This window comes from Oncorhynchus masou, chromosome 13, assembly GCF_036934945.1.
Source record: "Oncorhynchus masou masou isolate Uvic2021 chromosome 13, UVic_Omas_1.1, whole genome shotgun sequence".
In the NCBI taxonomy this organism is placed as follows: domain Eukaryota; kingdom Metazoa; phylum Chordata; class Actinopteri; order Salmoniformes; family Salmonidae; genus Oncorhynchus; species Oncorhynchus masou.
In genome coordinates this window covers 95745103-95769348 of record NC_088224.1, presented here as the reverse complement: position 1 = coordinate 95769348, position 24246 = coordinate 95745103, and the positions used below count along the sequence as shown (strand labels likewise).

Sequence of the window (24246 nt, the reverse complement as noted above, 5' to 3'; positions counted from 1 at the left end):
TTCTATCCAGTTCTATTCAAGGCATAATATCCAGTTCTATCCAAGGTATAATATCCAGTTCTATCCAAGGTATAATATCCAGTTCTATCCAGTTCTATCCAAGGTATAATATCCAGTTCTATCCAAGGTGTAATATCCAGTTCTATCCAGTTCTATCCAAGGTATAATATCCAGTTCTATCCAAGTTATAATATCCAGTTCTATCCAGTTCTATCCAAGGTATAATATCCAGTTCTATCCAGTTGTATCCAAGGTATAATATCCAGTTCTATGCAGTTCTATCCAAGGTATAATATCCAGTTCTATCCAGTTCTATCCAAGTTATAATATCCAGTTCTATCCAGTTCTATCCAAGGTATAATATCCAGTTCTATCCAGTTCTATCCAAGGTATAATATCCAGTTCTATCCAGTTCTATACAAGGTATAATATCCAGTTCTATCCAGTTCTATCCAAGGTATAATATCCAGTTCTATCCAGTTCTATTCGAGGTATAATATCCAGTTCTATCCAGTTATATTCGAGGTATAATATCCAGTTCTATCCAGTTATATCCAAGGTATAATATCCAGTTCTATCCAGTTATATCCAAGGTATAATATCCAGTTCTATCCAGTTATATCCAAGGTATAATATCCAGTTCTATCCAAGCTATAATATCCAGTTCTATCCAGTTCTATCCAGTTCTATTCGAGGTATAATATCCAGTTCTATCCAGTTATATTCAAGGTATAATATCCAGTTCTATCCAGTGATATTCAAGGTATAATATCCAGTTCTATCCAGTTATATCCAAGGTATAATATCCAGTTCTATCCAATGTATAATATCCAGTTCTATCCAGTTATATTCAAGGTATAATATCCAGTTCTATCCAGTTCTATCCAGTTATATTCAAGGTATAATATCCAGTTCTATCCAGTTATATCCAAGGTATAATATCCAGTTCTATCCAGTTCTATCCAAGGTATAATATCCAGTTCTATCCAGTTCTATTCGAGGTATAATATCCAGTTCTATCCAGTTATATTCAAGGTATAATATCCAGTTCTATCCAGTTCTATTCAAGGTATAATATCCAGTTCATTAAGGTCCTAAACGTGAAGCAGCCTTACCATTCTCGGTGCTTTCATGTTCAGCAATACATCCATTTCCCATACATCTAATAAGTAGGTAAAGCAACAAGACACAAAAGTGGTTATCCTATAAGACAAAGTTGAAAGCTTCAGGTCCCTACCGTTCTCAGTGTTCTCATGCTCGGTGTCTGTGAGTGTCAGATTAGAGTTGGCCCTGCTGGACAGGCAGGAGCTGCGTCCTGACTTGGTGTTGCGACCCCACAGTCTAACAGCGTGCTCCGGGGACATGACCCCGTCCGGCTCCGTGTCGGCGTCCGAGCACATGCTCACAGAGTAGTCACGGTGAGGCAGACCCATGCCCAAACCACCACCAGAACCAAGACCCAGGTCGTCACGGTATGATGCCACGTGAGGAGGGAGAGGATCCCCGAAACCTAGGTCTCTGAGAGAGAAATCTGCTCCTGGAGGAGGACAGGTACAATAGACACAGACAGACAGACACAAACAGACAGAAAGATAGAAAGAGAAGAGAAAAATGTATCCACATTTGCAATTAATCAGTACAATACAGACAAGATGGTGTACTGTGAGGTCCATAACATTGTGCAACATCAGAGAGGGGAATGGGACAGTAAGAGCCTACATAATGCTGTAGTTACACAGACTTACGCTGCATCCACGGCTACTCCTTCCTATACATTTAACATCCACAGTGTGGCAAAGGCTTTACGATCAGATGTTCTCAGGTCACCGCTCTGCTCATTACAGCTGTGGCCCAAATGGCACCCGATTCTCTACATGGTGCACTATTTTTGACCAGGGCCGATAGGGGCACGATATAGGGAATAGGGTGCCATTTGGGATGCAGACCCGAGAAGGTCATAAGACATCAGATATAGGTCCCTCCTTATCTCCCCCTACTGCCGTCCTAACCCCTACGGCCGTCCTAACCCCTACGGCCGTCCTAACCCCTACGGCCGTCCTAACCCCTACGGCCGTCCTAACCCCTACGGCCGTCCTAACCCCTACGGCCGTCCTAACCCCTACGGCCGTCCTAACCCCTACGGCCGTCCTAACCCCTACGGCCGTCCTAACCCCTACGGCCGTCCTAACCCCTACAGCCGTCCTAACCCCTACAGCCGTCCTAACCCCTACAGCCGTCCTAACCCCTACAGCCGTCCTAACCCCTACAGACTTCTTGAAATCAAACTAACAAGAAATGCACTAAGTCTTTCAGGTTTCCAAATGCAACACTCGTAAATTGTGACAGGAATATATACAGCTCACTTGGAAGGTATTCAGACCCCTATTTAGCCACATGTCGTTACGTTACAGCCTTGTTCTAAAATGGATTAAATCATTTTTTCCCCTCATCAATTTGCACTCAATACCCCATAATGACAAAGCGAAAACGGGTTTTTAGAAATCTAATAAACAACAGAAATATCACATTTACAGAAGTATTCAGACCCTTAATTCAGTACATTGGCTAAGCACTTTTAGCAGCAATTAAAGTCTTGAGTCTTCTTCGGTATGATGCTACACGCTTGGTACACCTGTAGTTTCTCCCAATCTTCTCTGCAGATCCTCAAGCTCTGTCAGGTTGGATGGGGAGAGTCGCTGCACAGCTATTTTAAGGTCCCTGGAAGGTAAACCTTCGCCCAGTCTGAGGTCCTGAGCAGGTTTTCATCAAGGATCTCTCCATACTTTGCTCATTCACCTTCCCTCGATCCTAACTAGTCTCCCAGTCCTTGCCGCTGAAAAACATTCCCACAGCATGATGCTGCCACCACCATGCTTCACCTTAGGGATGGTGCCAGGTTTCCTCCAGATGTGACGCTTGGCATTCAGGCCGAAGAGTTCAATCTTGGTTTCAATAGACCAGAGAATCTTGTTTCTCATGGTCTGAGAGTCCTTTAGGTGCCTTTTGGCAAACTCCAAGCAGGCTGTCATGTGCCTTTTACTGAGGAGTGGCTTCCGTCTGGTTACTCTACCATAAATGTCTGATTGGTGGAGTGCTACAGAGATGGTTGTCCATCAGGAAGGTTCTCCCACCTCCACAAAGAACTCTGGAACTCTGTCAGAGTGACCATCGGCTTGTTGGTCACCTCCCTGACCAAGGCCCTTCTCCCCTGATTGCTCAGTTTGTCCGGGCAGGCCAGCTCTCGGAAGAGTCTGGGTGGTTCCAAACTTCTTCCATTTAAGAATGATGGAGGCCACTGTGTTCTTGGGGACCTTCAATGCTGCGGAAATGTTTTGGTACCCTTCACCAGATCTGTGCCTCGACACAATCCTGTCTCGGAGCTCTACGGACAATTCCTTCTACCTGATGGCTTGGATGTTGCTCTGACATGCACTTGTCAACTGTGGGACCTTATATAGACAGGTGTGTCCCTTTCTAAATCATGTCCAATCATATTGAATTTACCACAGGTAGACTCCAATCAAGTAGTAGAAACATCTCAAGGATGATCAATGGAAACAGGATGCACCTGAGATCAATTTTAAGTCTCATAGCAAAGGGTCTGAATACCGACGTAAATATATTTCCGTTTTTACATTTTTTTTATAAATTTGCAAACATTTATAAAAGCCTGTTTTTTTTTCTTTGTCATTACGGGGTATTGTGTGTAGATTGATGAGGAAAACAAATCATTTCATCCATTTTAGAATAAGGTTGTAACTTGGAAAAAAATTTGGAAAAAATTAAAGGGTCTGAATACTTTCCGTATTATAAAAATTATAATCATAATAATAATAATAATCATAATAATCGAATCACTTCTTTGCCCTGAATAGAATCCTCTCATGGGGGTTGATTGTTGTTGTAAGGATGTGATGTGGGGAATGTCGTGAGCAGGCAAGAGCCTTCATTATATTGTTTTTGGTTACCGTGCACTGCTACATGAGCGTCAACAACCATATCGAATAACAGAACAGTAAAATGACGCTGAATTGATTCGGTTAGAATCAAATCTCTTTTTTAATTTGTATTTTTTTAAATTGCTTAATCATATTGTGACGATACGCACAGCAGAGCACCCATCGCAGACATCAGACTCCATTTCTATCAACTGCCAAACACAGATTGCTAAATGTTTGTTCATGTTACTAGCGTTTATAACCATATTTCGATTGATAGACATGTGTGATGTAGAAGATCGCAAGAAGTAACCTGTAACACTGATTATTTCAGATGTACGTTACTTTGGGAGAAACTCAATTTGTTTTGCTCGTCTCCACTCCTCTGTACACTTTGAAAAACGTCAAAGTTAATAGAAGGAGCGGAGGAGAGGAAACAACAACGCTTGCATGAAATTAGAATATCCTGCGGTTAATGACGTTTACAGGGGAGGTATCCCCTGGACTAGCTCGTCATCAGGTTAATGACGTTTACAGGGGAGGTATCCCCTGGACTAGCTCGTCATCAGGTTAATGACGTTTACAGGGGAATCAGGTTAATGACGTTTACAGGGGAGGTATCCCCTGGACTAGCTCGTCATCAGGTTAATGACGTTTACAGGGGAATAAGGTTAATGACATTTACAGGGGAGGTATCCCCTGGGCTAGCTCGTCATCAGGTTAATGACGTTTACAGGAGAGGTATCCCCTGGACTAGCTCGTCATCAGGTTAATGACGTTTACAGGAGAGGTATCCCCTGGACTAGCTCGTCATCAGGTTAATGACATTTACAGGGGAGGTATCCCCTGGGCTAGCTCGTCATCAGGTTAATGACATTTACAGGGGAGGTATCCCCTGGACTAGCTCGTCATCAGGTTAATGACGTTTACAGGGGAATCAGGTTAATGACGTTTACAGGGGAGGTATCCCCTGGACTAGCTCGTCATCAGGTTAATGACGTTTACAGGGGAGGTAACCCCTGGGCTAGCTCGTCATCAGGTTAATGACGTTTACAGGGGAGGTATCCCCTGGGCTAGCTCATCATCAGGTTAATGACGTTTACAGGGGAATCAGGTTAATGACGTTTACAGGGGAATCAGGTTAATGACGTTTACAGGGGAGGTATCCCCTGGGCTAGCTCGTCATCAGGTTAATGACGTTTACAGGGGAATCAGGTTAATGACGTTTACAGGGGAGGTATCCCCTGGACTAGCTCGTCATCAGGTTAATGACGTTTACAGGGGAATCAGGTTAATGACGTTTACAGGGGAGGTATCCCCTGGACTAGCTCGTCATCAGGTTAATGACGTTTACAGGGGAATCAGGTTAATAACGTTTACAGGGGAGGTATCCCCTGGACTAGCTCGTCATCAGGTTAATGACGTTTACAGGGGAATCAGGTTAATGACATTTACAGGGGAGGTATCCCCTGGACTAGCTCGTCATCAGGTTAATGACGTTTACAGGGGAATCAGGTTAATGACATTTACAGGGGAGGTATCCCCTGGACTAGCTCGTCATCAGGTTAATGACGTTTACAGGGGAATCAGGTTAATGACGTTTACAGGGAGGTATCCCCTGGACTAGCTCGTCATCAGGTTAATGACGTTTACAGGGGAGGTATCCCTGGGCTAGCTCGTCATCAGGTTAATGACGTTTACAGGGGAATCAGGTTAATGACGTTTACAGGAGAGGTATCCCCTGGGCTAGCTCATCATCAGGTTAATGACGTTTACAGGGGAGGTATCCCCTGGGCTAGCTCGTCATCAGGTTAATGACGTTTACAGGGGAGGTATCCCCTGGACTAGCTCGTCATCAGGTTAATGACGTTTACAGGGGAATCAGGTTAATGACGTTTACAGGGGAGGTATCCCCTGGGCTAGCTCGTCATCAGGTTAATGACGTTTACAGGAGAGGTATCCCCTGGACTAGCTCGTCATCAGGTTAATGACGTTTACAGGAGAGGTATCCCCTGGACTAGCTCGTCATCAGGTTAATGACATTTACAGGAGAGTTCTCCCCTGGACTAGCTCGTCATCAGATTAATGACGTTTACAGGAGAGGTATCCCCTGGACTAGCTCGTCATCAGGTTAATGACGTTTACAGGAGAGGTATCCTCTGGACTAGCTCGTCATCAGGTTAATGACGTTTACAGGAGAGGTATCCCCTGGACTAGCTCGTCATCAGGTTAATGATGTTTACAGGGGAGGTATCCCCTGGACTAGCTCGTCATCAGGTTAATGACGTTTACAGGAGAGGTATCCCCTGGACTAGCTCGTCATCAGGTTAATGACGTTTACAGGAGAGGTATCCCCTGGGCTAGCTCGTCATCAGGTTAATGACGTTTACAGGAGAGGTATCCCCTGGACTAGCTCGTCATCAGGTTAATGACGTTTACAGGGGAATCAGGTTAATGACGTTTACAGGGGAGGTATCCCCTGGACTAGCTCGTCATCAGGTTAATGACGTTTACAGGGGAATCAGGTTAATGACATTTACAGGGGAGGTATCCCCTGGGCTAGCTCATCATAAGGTTAATGACGTTTAAAGGGGAGGTATCCCCTGGACTAGCTCGTCATCAGGTTAATGACGTTTACAGGAGAGGTATCCCCTGGACTAGCTCGTCATCAGGTTAATGACGTTTACAGGGGAGGTATCCCCTGGACTAGCTCGTCATCAGGTTAATGACGTTTACAGGGGAATCAGGTTAATGACATTTACAGGGGAGGTATCCCCTGGGCTAGCTCGTCATCAGGTTAATGACGTTTACAGGGGAGGTATCCCCTGGGCTAGCTCGTCATCAGGTTAATGATGTTTACAGGGGAGGTATCCCCTGGGCTAGCTCGTCATCAGGTTAATGACGTTTACAGGGCAGGTATCCCCTGGACTAGCTCGTCATCAGGTTAATGACGCTTACAGGGGAATCAGGTTAATGACATTTACAGGAGAGGTATCCCCTGGACTAGCTCGTCATCAGGTTAATGACGCTTACAGGGGAATCAGGTTAATGACGTTTACAGGAGAGGTATCCCCTGGACTAGCTCGTCATCAGGTTAATGACGCTTACAGGGGAATCAGGTTAATGACGTTTACAGGAGAGGTATCCCCTGGACTAGCTCGTCATCAGGTTAATGACGTTTACAGGGGAGGTATCCCCTGGACTAGCTCGTCATCAGGTTAATGATGTTTACAGGGGAGGTATCCCCTGGGCTAGCTCGTCATCAGGTTAATGATGTTTACAGGGGAGGTATCCCCTGGGCTAGCTCGTCATCAGGTTAATGACGTTTACAGGGCAGGTATCCCCTGGACTAGCTCGTCATCAGGTTAATGACGCTTACAGGGGAATCAGGTTAATGACATTTACAGGAGAGGTATCCCCTGGACTAGCTCGTCATCAGGTTAATGACGTTTACAGGAGAGGTATCCCCTGGACTAGCTCGTCATCAGGTTAATGACGTTTACAGGGGAGGTATCCCCTGGGCTAGCTCGTCATCAGGTTAATGATGTTTACAGGGGAGGTATCCCCTGGGCTAGCTCGTCATCAGGTTAATGACGTTTACAGGGCAGGTATCCCCTGGACTAGCTCGTCATCAGGTTAATGACGCTTACAGGGGAATCAGGTTAATGACATTTACAGGAGAGGTATCCCCTGGACTAGCTCGTCATCAGGTTAATGACGCTTACAGGGGAATCAAGTTAATGACGTTTACAGGAGAGGTATCCCCTGGACTAGCTCGTCATCAGGTTAATGACGTTTACAGGAGAGGTATCCCCTGGACTAGCTCGTCATCAGGTTAATGATGTTTACAGGGGAGGTATCCCCTGGGCTAGCTCGTCATCAGGTTAATGATGTTTACAGGAGAGGTATCCCCTGGGCTAGCTCATCATCAGGTTAATGACGTTTACAGGGCAGGTATCCCCTGGACTAGCTCGTCATCAGGTTAATGACGTTTACAGGGGAATCAGGTTAATGACATTTACAGGGGAGGTATCCCCTGGGCTAGCTCATCATCAGGTTAATGACGTTTACAGGAGAGGTATCCCCTGGGCTAGCTCATCATCAGGTTAATGACGTTTACAGGGGAGGTATCCCCCGGACTAGCTCATCATCAGGTTAATGACGTTTACAGGAGAGGTATCCCCTGGACTAGCTCGTCATCAGGTTAATGACGTTTACAGGAGAGGTATCCCCTGGACTAGCTCGTCATCAGGTTAATGACGTTTACAGGGGAGGTATCCCCTGGACTAGCTCGTCATCAGGTTAATGACGTTTACAGGAGAGGTATCCCCTGGACTAGCTCATCATCAGGTTAATGACGTTTACAGGAGAGGTATCCCCTGGACTAGCTCGTCATCAGGTTAATGACGTTTACAGGGGAGGTATCCCCTGGACTAGCTCGTCATCAGGTTAATGATGTTTACAGGGGAGGTATCCCCTGGACTAGCTCGTCATCAGGTTAATGATGTTTACAGGGGAGGTATCCCCTGGACTAGCTCGTCATCAGGTTAATGACGTTTACAGGGGAGTCAGGTTAATGACGTTTACAGGGGAGGTATCCCCTGGAGTAGCTCGTCATCAGGTTAATGACGTTTACAGGGGAGGTATCCCCTGGGCTAGCTCGTCATCAGGTTAATGACGTTTACAGGGGAGGTATCCCCTGGACTAGCTCGTCATCAGGTTAATGACGTTTACAGGGGAATCAGGTTAATGACGTTTACAGGAGAGGTATCCCCTGGGCTAGCTCATCATCAGGTTAATGACGTTTACAGGAGAGGTATCCCCTGGGCTAGCTCGTCATCAGGTTAATGATGTTTACAGGGGAGGTATCCCCTGGACTAGCTCGTCATCAGGTTAATGATGTTTACAGGGGAGGTATCCCCTGGACTAGCTCGTCATCAGTTTAATGACGTTTACAGGGGAATCAGGTTAATGACGTTTACAGGGGAGGTATCCCCTGGAGTAGCTCGTCATCAGGTTAATGACGTTTACAGGGGAGGTATCCCCTGGGCTAGCTCGTCATCAGGTTAATGACGTTTACAGGGGAGGTATCCCCTGGACTAGCTCGTCATCAGGTTAATGATGTTTACAGGGGAGGTATCCCCTGGACTAGCTCGTCATCAGGTTAATGACGTTTACAGGGGAATCAGGTTAATGACGTTTACAGGGGAGGTATCCCCTGGGCTAGCTCATCATCAGGTTAATGACGTTTACAGGGGAATCAGGTTAATGACGTTTACAGGGGAGGTATCCCCTGGACTAGCTCGTCATCAGGTTAATGACGTTTACAGGGGAGGTATCCCCTGGGCTAGCTCGTCATCAGGTTAATGACGTTTACAGGAGAGGTATCCCCTGGACTAGCTCGTCATCAGGTTAATGACGTTTACAGGGGAGGTATCCCCTGGGCTAGCTCGTCATCAGGTTAATGACGTCTACAGGGGAATCAGGTTAATGACATTTACAGGGGAGGTATCCCCTGGACTAGCTCGTCATCAGGTTAATGACGTTTACAGGGGAGGTATCCCCTGGACTAGCTCGTCATCAGGTTAATGACGTCTACAGGGGAATCAGGTTAATGACATTTACAGGGGAGGTATCCCCTGGGCTAGCTCGTCATCAGGTTAATGACGTTTACAGGGGAATCAGGTTAATGACGTTTACAGGAGAGGTATCCCCTGGGCTAGCTCGTCATCAGGTTAATGACGTTTACAGGAGAGGTATCCCCTGGGCTAGCTCATCATCAGGTTAATGACGTTTACAGGGGAGGTATCCCCTGCGCTAGCTCGTCATCAGGTTAATGACGTTTACAGGGGAATCAGGTTAATGACATTTACAGGGGAGGTATCCCCTGGGCTAGCTCGTCATCAGGTTAATGACGTTTACAGGGGAATCAGGTTAATGACGTTTACAGGGGAGGTATCCCCTGGGCTAGCTCATCATCAGGTTAATGACGTTTACAGGGGAGGTATCCCCTGGACTAGCTCGTCATCAGGTTAATGACGTTTACAGGAGAGGTATCCCCTGGACTAGCTCGTCATCAGGTTAATGACGTTTACAGGGGAATCAGGTTAATGACGTTTACAGGAGAGGTATCCCCTGGGCTAGCTCGTCATCAGGTTAATGACGTTTACAGGGGAATCAGGTTAATGACGTTTACAGGGGAGGTATCCCCTGGGCTAGCTCATCATCAGGTTAATGACGTTTACAGGGGAGGTATCCCCTGGACTAGCTCGTCATCAGGTTAATGACGTTTACAGGAGAGGTATCCCCTGGACTAGCTCGTCATCAGGTTAATGACATTTAAAGGGGAATCAGGTTAATGACGTTTACAGGGGAGGTATCCCCTGCGCAAGCTCATCATCAGGTTAATGACGTTTACAGGGGAGGTATCCCCTGGACTAGCTCGTCATCAGGTTAATGACGTTTACAGGGGAATCAGGTTAATGACATTTACAGGGGAGGTATCACCTGGGCTAGCTCATCATCAGGTTAATGACGCTTACAGGGGAATCAGGTTAATGACGTTTACAGGGGAGGTATCCCCTGGGCTAGCTCGTCATCAGGTTAATGACGTTTACAGGGGAGGTATCCCCTGGGCTAGCTCGTCATCAGGTTAATGACGTTTACAGGGGAGGTATCCCCTGGGCTAGCTCGTCATCAGGTTAATGACGTTTACAGGGGAATCAGGTTAATGACGTTTACAGGGGAGGTATCCCCTGGGCTAGCTCGTCATCAGGTTAATGACGTTTACAGGGGAATCAGGTTAATGACGTTTACAGGGGAGGTATCCCCTGGGCTAGCTCGTCATCAGGTTAATGACGTTTACAGGGGAATCAGGTTAATGACGTTTACAGGAGAGGTATCCCCTGGGCTAGCTCGTCATCAGGTTAATGACGTTTACAGGAGAGGTATCCCCTGGACTAGCTCGTCATCAGGTTAATGACGTTTACAGGAGAGGTATCCCATGGGCTAGCTCATCATCAGGTTAATGATGTTTACAGGGGAGGTATCCCCTGGACTAGCTCGTCATCAGGTTAATGACATTTACAGGGGAGGTATCCCCTGGACTAGCCCGTCATCAGGTTAATGACGTTTACAGGGGAGGTATCCCCTGGACTAGCTCATCATCAGGTTAATGACGTTTACAGGAGAGGTATCCCCTGGACTAGCTCGTCATCAGGTTAATGACGTTTACAGGGCAGGTATCCCCTGGGCTAGCTCGTCATCAGGTTAATGACGTTTACAGGAGAGGTATCCCCTGGACTAGCTCATCATCAGGTTAATGACGTTTACAGGGGAGGTATCCCCTGCGCTAGCTCGTCATCAGGTTAATGACGTTTACAGGGGAATCAGGTTAATGACGTTTACTGGGGAGGTATCCCCTGGACTAGCTCATCATCAGGTTAATGACGTTTACAGGGGAGGTATCCCCTGGACTAGCTCATCATCAGGTTAATGACGTTTACAGGGGAGGTATCCCCTGGACTAGCTCGTCATCAGGTTAATGATGTTTACAGGGGAGGTATCCCCTGCGCTAGCTCGTCATCAGGTTAATGACGTTTACAGGGGAGGTATCCCCTGGACTAGCTCATCATCAGGTTAATGACGTTTACAGGGGAGGTATCCCCTGCGCTAGCTCGTCATCAGGTTAATGACGTTTACAGGGGAATCAGGTTAATGACGTTTACAGGAGAGGTATCCCCTGGACTAGCTCATCATCAGGTTAATGACGTTTACAGGGGAGGTATCCCCTGCGCTAGCTCGTCATCAGGTTAATGACGTTTACAGGGGAATCAGGTTAATGACGTTTACAGGGGAGGTATCCCCTGGACTAGCTCATCATCAGGTTAATGACGTTTACAGGGGAGGTATCCCCTGGACTAGCTCATCATCAGGTTAATGACGTTTACAGGGGAGGTATCCCCTGCGCTAGCTCATCATCAGGTTAATGACGTTTACAGGGGAATCAGGTTAATGACGTTTACAGGAGAGGTATCCCCTGGGCTAGCTCATCATCAGGTTAATGACGTTTACAGGGGAGGTATCCCCTGGGCTAGCTCATCATCAGGTTAATGACGTTTACAGGGGAGGTATCCCCTGCGCTAGCTCGTCATCAGGTTAATGATGTTTACAGGGGAGGTATCCCCTGGGCTAGCTCGTCATCAGGTTAATGACGTTTACAGGGGAGGTATCCCCTGGACTAGCTCGTCATCAGGTTAACGACGTTTACAGGGGAGGTATCCCCTGGACTAGCTCATCATCAGGTTAATGACGTTTACAGGGGAGGTATCCCCTGGACTAGCTCGTCATCAGGTTAATGACGTTTACAGGGGAGGTATCCCCTGGACTAGCTCGTCATCAGGTTAATGACGTTTACAGGGGAATCAGGTTAATGACATTTACAGGGGAGGTATCCCCTGGACTAGCTCGTCATCAGGTTAATGACGTTTACAGGGGAGGTATCCCCTGGACTAGCTCATCATCAGGTTAATGACGTTTACAGGGGAGGTATCCCCTGGACTAGCTCGTCATCAGGTTAATGACGTTTACAGGGGAGGTATCCCCTGGGCTAGCTCGTCATCAGGTTAATGACGTTTACAGGGGAGGTATCCCCTGGACTAGCTCATCATCAGGTTAATTACGTTTACAGGGGAGGTATCCCCTGGACTAGCTCGTCATCAGGTTAATGACGTTTACAGGGGAATCAGGTTAATTACGTTTACAGGAGAGGTATCCCCTGGGCTAGCTCATCATCAGGTTAATGATGTTTAAAGGGGAGGTATCCCCTGGGCTAGCTCATCATCAGGTTAATGATGTTTAAAGGGGAGGTATCCCCTGGGCTAGCTCGTCATCAGGTTAATGATGTTTAAAGGGGAGGTATCCCCTGGACTAGCTCGTCATCAGGTTAATGACGTTTACAGGAGAGGTATCCCCTGGACTAGCTCGTCATCAGGTTAATGACGTTTACAGGGGAATCAGGTTAATGACATTTACAGGGGAGGTATCCCCTGGACTAGCTCGTCATCAGGTTAATGACGTTTACAGGAGAGGTATCCCCTGGACTAGCTCGTCATCAGGTTAATGATGTTTACAGGGCAGGTATCCCCTGGACTAGCTCGTCATCAGGTTAATGACGTTTACAGGGGAGGTATCCCCTGGGCTAGCTCATCATCAGGTTAATGACGTTTACAGGGGAAGTATCCCCTGGGCTAGCTCATCATCAGGTTAATGACGTTTACAGGGGAGGTATCCCCTGGACTAGCTCGTCATCAGGTTAATGACGTTTACAGGGGAGGTATCCCCTGGGCTAGCTCGTCATCAGGTTAATGACGTTTACAGGAGAGGTATCCCCTGGACTAGCTCGTCATCAGGTTAATGACGTTTACAGGAGAGGTATCCCCTGGACTAGCTCGTCATCAGGTTAATGATGTTTACAGGGGAGGTATCCCCTGGACTAGCTCGTCATCAGGTTAAAGACGTTTACAGGGGAGGTATCCCCTGGACTAGCTCGTCATCAGGTTAATGACGTTTACAGGGGAGGTATCCCCTGGACTAGCTCGTCATCAGGTTAAAGACGTTTACAGGGGAGGTATCCCCTGGACTAGCTCGTCATCAGGTTAATGACGTTTACAGGAGAGGTATCCCCTGGACTAGCTCGTCATCAGGTTAATGACGTTTACAGGAGAGGTATCCCCTGGACTAGCTCGTCATCGGGTTAATGACGTTTACAGGAGAGGTATCCCCTGGACTAGCTCGTCATCAGGTTAATGACGTTTACAGGGGAATCAGGTTAATGACATTTACAGGGGAGGTATCCCCTGGACTAGCTCGTCATCAGGTTAATGACGTTTACAGGGGAGGTATCCCCTGGGCTAGCTCGTCATCAGGTTAATGACGTTTACAGGAGAGGTATCCCCTGGACTAGCTCGTCATCAGGTTAATGACGTTTACAGGAGAGGTATCCCCTGGACTAGCTCGTCATCGGGTTAATGACGTTTACAGGGGAGGTATCCCCTGGGCTAGCTCGTCATCAGGTTAATGACGTTTACAGGGGAGGTATCCCCTGGACTAGCTCGTCATCAGGTTAATGACATTTACAGGAGAGGTATCCCCTGGACTAGCTCGTCATCAGGTTAATGACGTTTACAGGGGAGGTATCCCCTGGGCTAGCTCGTCATCAGGTTAATGACGTTTACAGGGGAGGTATGCCCTGGACTAGCTCGTCATCAGGTTAATGACGTTTACAGGGGAGGTATCCCCTGCTAGCTCGTCATCAGGTTAATGACGCTTACAGGGGAATCAGGTTAATGACGTTTACAGGGGAGGTAATGTGTAATGCAATAAAAAGCTAGGAATGTAGCTAGTTGTGCAAAACATTTTCTAGGTGAAGGATAAGTAGTGTTTTTAAATGTCTGCTTTTCTCCTCCCAGTAAACAACAGCTGATTCAAATGGGGCAGATTTCAAACCTCTGAAAGATACATTTTAGTAGTAGGGGGACTATCGAGGTGAGGAGAACTACTAACTAAATGACACTCTCCTTGACCACTCAACCACTTTTTCCGGGTAACGGAGGAGAAGAGGACGGAGGAGTCGAGGAGAGGACAGACTTTTACCCCAATTGAGAATCACCCATTGTTTCAGCGACCTGTACTCACCAACGTGGAGTGTTTGTGGACTGACTATGATGCCGATCACGTGGTCACGGGTCTCGTCGTAATGAGAATCGGACCAAAAAGTGTTCATGATTCTTTAATAACCAAAACTCTTGAAAAAAAATAACAAAGTGGGAAAAACATCCACAAAACACAGGTGTGGAAAAAAGGCTGCCTAAATATGATTCTCAATCAGAGACAACGATAGACAGCTGCCTCTGATTGAGAACCACACTTGGCCAAAAACAAAGAAATAGAAAACATAGAAATAACGAAACTAGAATACCCACGTTAGTCACACCCTGGCCTAACCAAAACAAAGAATAAAAGCCTCTCTATGGGGGTGACAAACGTGCACTTAGATACCCAGCAAGGTGCGGCACAATCAGCAATTCAATGGTTCATACGCCCTAAAATGTGGAGGAGTGTTTTCCTAATATCTTTACTCGTTGAATGTTGAATAAAATAATATATGTTTTAATGTATTACTAATTGATATGATAACTATTGTCAAGTAGTGATTGTGAAGGTAATGAATAATCTACATTGATGAACTACCTGTTTTTAACGAAGTAAGTCAATTAACAACTAATTCTTATTTTCAATGGCTGCCTTGGAACAGTGGGTTAAACTGCCTTGTGCAGGAGGCAGATACAACAGATTTGTACCTTGTCAGCTCGGGGATTCGATCTTGCAACCTTTCGGGTTACTAGTCCAATGCTCTAACCACTAGTCCAGTCTGCCATCCCTGTGTCTGAGGGCATTAAACCTGTTAATTACTTTTCAGACCAACAAGTCGTCCCAGGGCTCTTTTCAACTCAGTTGTGTGAGGAAATATTGATGATTGTTGTCGAAATGATACTCTCTCTCTATATTCTCTCTCTCTCTCTCTCTCTGCTGCAGGACAAGGAACCATCTGAATATCAGTAGGTCTACCGAGTACTGTTCTATTCATTCCCAATGCATTGTTGTTAATTTTATTTGAATGTTTTCCCTGAATGAATGAATACACGGTCTGCTCCTCACCTGGCCTACAGAACTCGTCTGCCTCGTGGTGAACCATGTCTTTGACCCGGCTGCCGTACGCGGCCATCCTGGACTCCTGATCAAAAGCCTTCAGAGTCTCACTGGAGCTGTAACCTTTAGGGTTGACCTTCCCTCCATCCTCGCTGTCCGCTGAGGAGCTGGTGTAACGCCGCTCTGTGTCCCTCCGAGCCGTCAGCGAGCGGTACGGTCTGCGTTCCTTCACTTCCATGGTGGATGCTACTTTGCTCTCTCTTACACATCAACAGTAACACAGCAGTCACAGTAACTCTGAAACAGAGGAAGAGAAACACAGGAGAGGTGAGTGGAAAGGGACTGTTTGTTTCGTTGGTTGGAGTTTGTTTGTGCCTTTGATTAAACGTGTTTGAAACACCAGAGGACAATAGGGGTGAGAATTCAATTTGTTTCGGTCTGTAGAAACCCTGTCTTGCTAAATATACCTCTAGTCTAGACTAGATAACCTGTTCCAATGTACCCTGAACAAAAATATAAACGCAACATGAAAAGTGTTGGTCCAATGATTCATGAGCAGAAATAAAAACATCCCAGAAATGTTTCATATGCACAAAAAGCTTATTTCTCTCAAATGTTGAGCACTAATTTGTTAACATCCCTGTTAGCGAGCATTTCTCCTTTGCCAAGATAAACCATCCACCTGACAGGTGTGGCATAGCAAGAATCATCACACAGGTGCATCTTGTGCTGAGGACAATAAAAGTGTGCCGTTTTGCCACACAACACAAAGCCACAGATGTCTCAAGTTTTGAGGGAGTCTGCAATTGGCATGCTGACTGCAGGAATGTCCTTCAGAGCTGTTGCCAGAGAACGTCATGTTTATTTATCTACCATAAGCCACCTCCAACTTTGTTTTAGAGAATTTGGCAGTACGTCCAACCGGCCTCACAACCGCAGACCATGTGTACTGAGTCGTGTGGGCGAGAAGTTTGTTGACGTCAACATTGTGAGCAGAGTGCCCCATGGTGGCGGTGGGGTTATGGTATGGGCAGACACAAGCTACGGACAACGAACGTAATTGCGTTTTATCGATTGGCAATTTGAATGCACAAAAATACTGCAATGTAATCCTGAGGCCCATTGTGAGGCCCATTGTGAGGCCCATTGTGAGGCCCATTGTGAGGCCAATGGGCCTCAGGATCCTATTCCAGTATTTTTGTGCATTCAAATTGCCAATCGATGAAAGGCAATTACGTTCGTTGTCCTTAGTTTATGCCTGCCCATACCAATTTTTTTAAAGGTATCTCTAACCAACAGATGCATATCTGTATTCCCAGGTCATGTGAAATCCATAGATTAGGTCCTAATGTATTTATTTCAGTTGGCTGATTTCCTTCATATGAAGTGTAACTCAGTAAAATCAATGGAATTGTTACATGTTGTGTTTATATTTGTGCTCAGTGTAGGTCAATGTCATAGGGGAAGGCACAGGGGGTCAAAGGGTAATTACAGCCATCTGAATGGGGCGCAGCACAGTCAAAGGTCACACAGTTTAGGGGAGATAACAGCAGCGTCGTATAGCTCTCGTTAATGTGCTGCTGCTAGAACAGAACCCATTACCTGCTGCTAGAACAGAACCCATTACCATAGTTATTAACATTAAAATAGGCAGCATCCCAAATGGGACTATATTTCTTATATAATACACTACCTTGACCTGAGCCCATAGAGCCCTATAGGGAATAGGGTACACTACCTTGACCTGAGCCCATAGAGCCCTATAGGGAATAGGGTACACTACCTTGACCTGAGCCCATAGAGCCCTATAGGGAATAGGGTACACTACTTCTGACCTGAGCCCATAGAGACCTATAGGGAATAGGGTACACTACCTTGACCTGAGCCCATAGAGCCCTATAGGGAATAGGGTACACTACCTTGACCTGAGCCCATAGAGCCCTATAGGGAATAGGGTACACTACCTTGACCTGAGCCCATAGAGCCCTATAGGGAATAGGGTACACTACCTTGACCTGAGCCCATAGAGCCCTATAGGGATTAGGGTACACTACCTTGACCTGAGCCCATTGAGACCTATAGGGATTAGGGTACACTACCTTGACCTGAGCCCATAGAGCCCTATAGGGAATAGGGTACACTACCTTGACCTGAGCCCATAGAGCCCTATAGGGAATAGGGTACACTACTTCTGACCTGAGCCCATAGAGCCCTATAGGGAATAGGGTACACTACCTTGACTTGAGCCCATAGAGCCCTATAGGGAATAGGGTACACTACCTTGACTTGAGCCCATAGAGCCCTATAGGGATTAGGATACACTACCTTGACCTGAGCCCATAGAGCCCTATAGGGAATAGGGTACACTACCTTGACCTGAGCCCATAGAGCCCTATAGGGAATAGGGTACACTACCTTGACCTGAGCCCATAGAGCCCTATAGGGAATAGGGTATACTACCTTGACCTGAGCCCATAGAGCCCTATAGGGAATAGGGTACACTACCTTGACCTGAGCCCATAGAGCCCTATAGGGAATAGGGTACACTACCTTGACTTGAGCCCATAGAGCCCTATAGGGATTAGGGTACACTACCTTGACCTGAGCCCATAGAGCCCTATAGGGAATAGGGTACACTACCTTGACCTGAGCCCATAGAGCCCTATAGGGAATAGGGTACACTACCTTGACCTGAGCCCATAGAGCCCTATAGGGAATAGGGTACACTACCTTGACCTGAGCCCATAGAGCCCTATAGGGAATAGGGTACACTACCTTGACCTGAGCCCATAGAGCCCTATAGGGAATAGGGTACACTACCTTGACCTGAGCCCATAGAGCCCTATAGGGAATAGGGTATACTACCTTGACCTGAGCCCATAGAGCCCTATAGGGAATAGGGTACACTACCTTGACCTGAGCCCATAGAGCCCTATAGGGAATAGGGTACACTACCTTGACTTGAGCCCATAGAGCCCTATAGGGATTAGGGTACACTACCTTGACCTGAGCCCATAGAGCCCTATAGGGAATAGGGTACACTACCTTGACCTGAGCCCATAGAGCCCTATAGGGAATAGGGTACACTACCTTGACCTGAGCCCATAGAGCCCTATAGGGAATAGGGTACACTACCTTGACCTGAGCCCATAGAGCCCTATAGGGAATAGGGTACACTACCTTGACCTGAGCCCATTGAGCCCTATAGGGAATAGGGTACACTACCTTGACCTGAGCCCATAGAGCCCTATAGGGAATAGGGTACACTACCTTGACCTGAGCCCATAGAGCCCTATAGGGAATAGGGTACACTACTTCTGACCTGAGCCCATAGAGCCCTATAGGGATTAGGGTACACTACTTCTGACCTGAGCCCATAGAGCCCTATAGGGAATAGGGTACACTGCTTCTGACCTGAGCCCATAAAGCCCTATAGGGAATAGGGTACACTACTTCTGACCTGAGCCCATAGAGCCCTATAGGGAATAGGGTACACTACCTTGACCTGAGCCCATAGAACCCTATAGGGAATAGGGTACACTACTTCTGACCTGAGCCCATAGAGCCCTATAGGGATTAGGGTACACTACTTCTGACCTGAGCCCATAGAGCCCTATAGGGAATAGGGTACACTGCTTCTGACCTGAGCCCATAAAGCCCTATAGGGAATAGGGTACACTACTTCTGACCTGAGCCCATAGAGCCCTATAGGGAATAGGGTACACTACCTTGACCTGAGCCCATAGAGCCCTATAGGGAATAGGGTACACTACCTTGACCTGAGCCCATAGAGCCCTATAGGGAATAGGGTACACTACTTCTGACCTGAGCCCATAGAGCCCTATAGGGATTAGGGTACACTGCTTCTGACCTGAGCCCATAGAGCCCTATAGGGATTAGGGTACACTACTTCTGACCTGAGCCCATAGAGCCCTATAGGGAATAGGGTACACTGCTTCTGACCTGAGCCCATAGAGCCCTATAGGGAATAGGGTACACTACTTCTGACCTGAGCCAATAGAGCCCTATAGGGAATAGGGTACACTACTTTTGACCTGAGCCCATAGAGCCCTGTAGGGAATAGGGTGCCATTTGGGACAGGGACACGCACACACACACACACACACACACACACACACACACACACACACACACACACACACACACACACACACACACACACACACACGCTATGCAAACCCACACTCAAGAATATAAAATATTATTACCACCCCGATAGCACAAATACAAAACCCTCAAGAAAACACACAACTGTTTAAAAAGCATCCAAGTCAAATCGAACTGAATTCGTCACCGAATACAACAGCTGCAGATGTTAACTCACAAACCAACAACGCAGTTTTAAGGAAATACAAAAAATATATAAAAACTAAGAGATAAGAATAACTAATAATTAAATTAAATAACAATAAGCCCAGTTCTGATGTCCAGAAGCTCTGGTCGGTCATCAGAGACGGTAGCGGCAACATCATGTACAACAAAACAAGTTACGAAGTTACGAGTTTTTAGATAGCATGGTTGGTTAAGAGGCGATGAAACGGCAGCCGTCCCCTCCAGGTGCCGTTCTCCAAGAATTACCACGTCTAAACCTTGTAATAAAGTGTTGTTCTCTTCCATGGAAATGGAGAATGCTACTACTGATATGAATGGATAACTGCTACTATTGATATGAATGGATAACTGCTAGTATTGATATGAATGGATAACTGTTAGTATTGATAACTGCTAATATTGATATGAATGGATAACTGCCAGTATTGATATGAATGGATAACTGCCAGTATTGATATGAGTGGATAACTGCCAGTATTGATATGAATGGATAACTGCCAGTATTGATATGAATGGATAACTGCCAGTATTGATATGAATGGATAACTGCCAGTATTGATATGAATGGATAACTGCCAGTATTGATATGAATGGATAACTGCCAGTATTGATATGAATGGATAACTGCCAGTATTGATATGAATGGATAACTGCCAGTATTGATATGAATGGATAACTGCCAGTATTGATATGAGTGGAGAACTGCCAGTATTGATATGAATGGATAACTGCTAGTATTGATATGAATGGATAACTGCCAGTATTGATATGAATGGATAATTGCCAGTATTGATATGAATGGATAACTGCCAGTATTGATATGAATGGATAACTGCCAGTATTGATATGAATGGATAACTGCCAGTATTGATATGAATTGATAACTGCCAGTATTGATATGAATGGATAACTGCCAGTATTGATATGAATGGATAACTGCCAGTATTGATATGAATGGATAACTGTCAGTATTAATATAAATGAATAACTGCCAGTATTGCTATGAATGGATAACTGCCAGTATTAATATAAATGGATAACTGCCAGTATTGCTATGAATGGATAACTGCTAGTATTGATATGAATGGATAACTGTTAGTATTGATATGAATGGATAACTGTTAGTATTGATAACTGCTAATATTGATATGAATGGATAACTGCCAGTATTAATATAAATGGATAACTGCCAGTATTGCTATGAATGGATAACTGCCAGTATTGATATGAATGGATAACTGCCAGTATTGATATGAATGGATAACTGCCAGTATTGATATGAATGTATAACTGCAAGTATATATATGAATGGATAACTGCCAGTATGGATATGAATGGATAACTGCCAGTATTGATATGAATGGATAACTGCAAGTATTGATATGAATGGATAACTGCCAGTATGGATATGAATGGATGACTGCCAGTATTGATATGAATGGATAACTGCCAGTATTGATATAAATGGATAACTGTCAGTATTAATATAAATGGATAACTGCCAGTATTGCTATGAATGGATAACTGCTAGTATTGATATGAATGGATAACTGTTAGTATTGATATGAATGGATAACTGTTAGTATTGATAACTGCTAATATTGATATGAATGGATAACTGCCAGTATTAATATAAATGGATAACTGCCAGTATTGCTATGAATGGATAACTGCCAGTATTGATATGAATGGATAACTGCCAGTATTGATATGAATGGATAACTGCCAGTATTGATATGAATGTATAACTGCAAGTATTGATATGAATGGATAACTGCCAGTATGGATATGAATGGATAACTGCCAGTATTGATATGAATGGATAACTGCAAGTATTGATATGAATGGATAACTGCCAGTATGGATATGAATGGATAACTGCCAGTATTGATATGAATGGATAACTGCAAGTATTAATATAAATGGATAACTGCCAGTATTGATATGAATGGATAACTGCAAGTATTAATATAAATGGATAACTGCCAGTATTGATATGAATGGATAACTGCCAGTATTGATATGAATGGATAACTGCCAGTATTGATATGAATGGATAACTGCAAGTATTAATATAAATGGATAACTGCTAGTATTGATATAAATGGATAACTGCCAGTATTGATATGAATGGATAACTGCCAGTATTGATATGAATGGATAACTGACAGTATTGATATGAATGGATAACTGCAAGTATTGATATGAATGGATAACTGCAAGTATTGATATGAGTGGATAACTGCCAGTATTGATATGAATGGATAACTGCCAGTATTGATATGAATGGATAACTGCTAGTATTGATATGAATGGATAACTGCCAGTATTGATATGAGTGGATAACTGCAAGTATTGATATGAATGGATAACTGCCAGTATTGATATGAATGGATAACTGCCAGTATTGATATGAATGGATAACTGCCAGTATTGATATGCATGGATAACTGTCAGTATTGATATGAGTGGATAACTGCCAGTATTGATATGAATGGATAACTGCCAGTATTGATATGAATGGATAACTGCCAGTATTGATATGAATGGATAACTGCCAGTATTGATATGAATGGATAACTGCCAGTATTGATATGAATGGATAACTGCCAGTATTGATATGAGTGGATAACTGCCAGTATTGATATGAAGGGATAACTGCCAGTATTGATATGAATGGATAACTGCCAGTATTGATATGAGTGGATAACTGCCAGTATTGATATGAATGGATAACTGCTAGTATTGATATGAGTGGATAACTGCCAGTATTGATATGAATGGATAACTGCCAGTATTGATATGAGTGGATAACTGCAAATATTGATATGAGTGGATAACTGCCAGTATTGATATGAATGGATAACTGCCAGTATTGATATGAGTGGATAACTGCCAGTATTGATATGAATGGATAACTGCCAGTATTGATATGAATGGATAACTGCAAGTATTGATATGAATGGATAACTGCCAGTATTGATATGAATGGATAACTGCCAGTATTGATATGAGTGGATAACTGCCAGTATTGATATGAATGGATAACTGCCAGTAGTGATATGAGTGGATAACTGCCAGTATTGATATGAATGGATAACTGCCAGTATTGATATGAATGGATAACTGCCAGTATTGATATGAGTGGATAACTGCCAGTATTAATATAAATGGATAACTGCCAGTATTGATATGAATGGATAACTGCTAGTATTGATATGAATGGATAACTGCTAGTATTGATAAGAATGGATAACTGCTAGTATTAATATGAATGGATAACTGCCAGTATTGATATGAATGGATAACTGCCAGTATTGATATGAATGGATAACTGCCAGTATTAATATAAATGGATAACTGCCAGTATTGCTATGAATGGATAACTGCTAGTATTGATATGAATGGATAACTGTTAGTATTGATATGAATGGATAACTGTTAGTATTGATAACTGCTAATATTGATATGAATGGATAACTGCCAGTATTAATATAAATGGATAACTGCCAGTATTGCTATGAATGGATAACTGCCAGTATTGATATGAATGGATAACTGCCAGTATTGATATGAATGGATAACTGCCAGTATTGATATGAATGTATAACTGCAAGTATATATATGAATGGATAACTGCCAGTATGGATATGAATGGATAACTGCCAGTATTGATATGAATGGATAACTGCAAGTATTGATATGAATGGATAACTGCCAGTATGGATATGAATGGATGACTGCCAGTATTGATATGAATGGATAACTGCCAGTATTGATATGAATGGATAACTGTCAGTATTAATATAAATGGATAACTGCCAGTATTGCTATGAATGGATAACTGCTAGTATTGATATGAATGGATAACTGTTAGTATTGATATGAATGGATAACTGTTAGTATTGATAACTGCTAATATTGATATGAATGGATAACTGCCAGTATTAATATAAATGGATAACTGCCAGTATTGCTATGAATGGATAACTGCCAGTATTGATATGAATGGATAACTGCCAGTATTGATATGAATGGATAACTGCCAGTATTGATATGAATGTATAACTGCAAGTATTGATATGAATGGATAACTGCCAGTATGGATATGAATGGATAACTGCCAGTATTGATATGAATGGATAACTGCAAGTATTGATATGAATGGATAACTGCCAGTATGGATATGAATGGATAACTGCCAGTATTGATATGAATGGATAACTGCAAGTATTAATATAAATGG

General features: G+C 44.4%; 1 protein-coding gene across 1 annotated transcript in view; it reads right to left on the bottom strand.

Annotated features, from left to right (window-relative positions):
- The window catches only part of tenm4 (teneurin transmembrane protein 4), a 716895-nt gene that overhangs the window by 519478 nt on the left and 173171 nt on the right, over positions 1-24246 (bottom strand). The window contains exons 2-3 of the mRNA XM_064985425.1: positions 15657-15944; positions 1238-1537 (exon numbers count right to left, since the gene is read on the bottom strand). Coding sequence (XP_064841497.1) covers positions 1238-1537; positions 15657-15885 — 529 coding nt within the window. The 5' untranslated portion in view covers positions 15886-15944. The remainder of the gene's footprint in view (positions 1-1237; positions 1538-15656; positions 15945-24246) is intronic.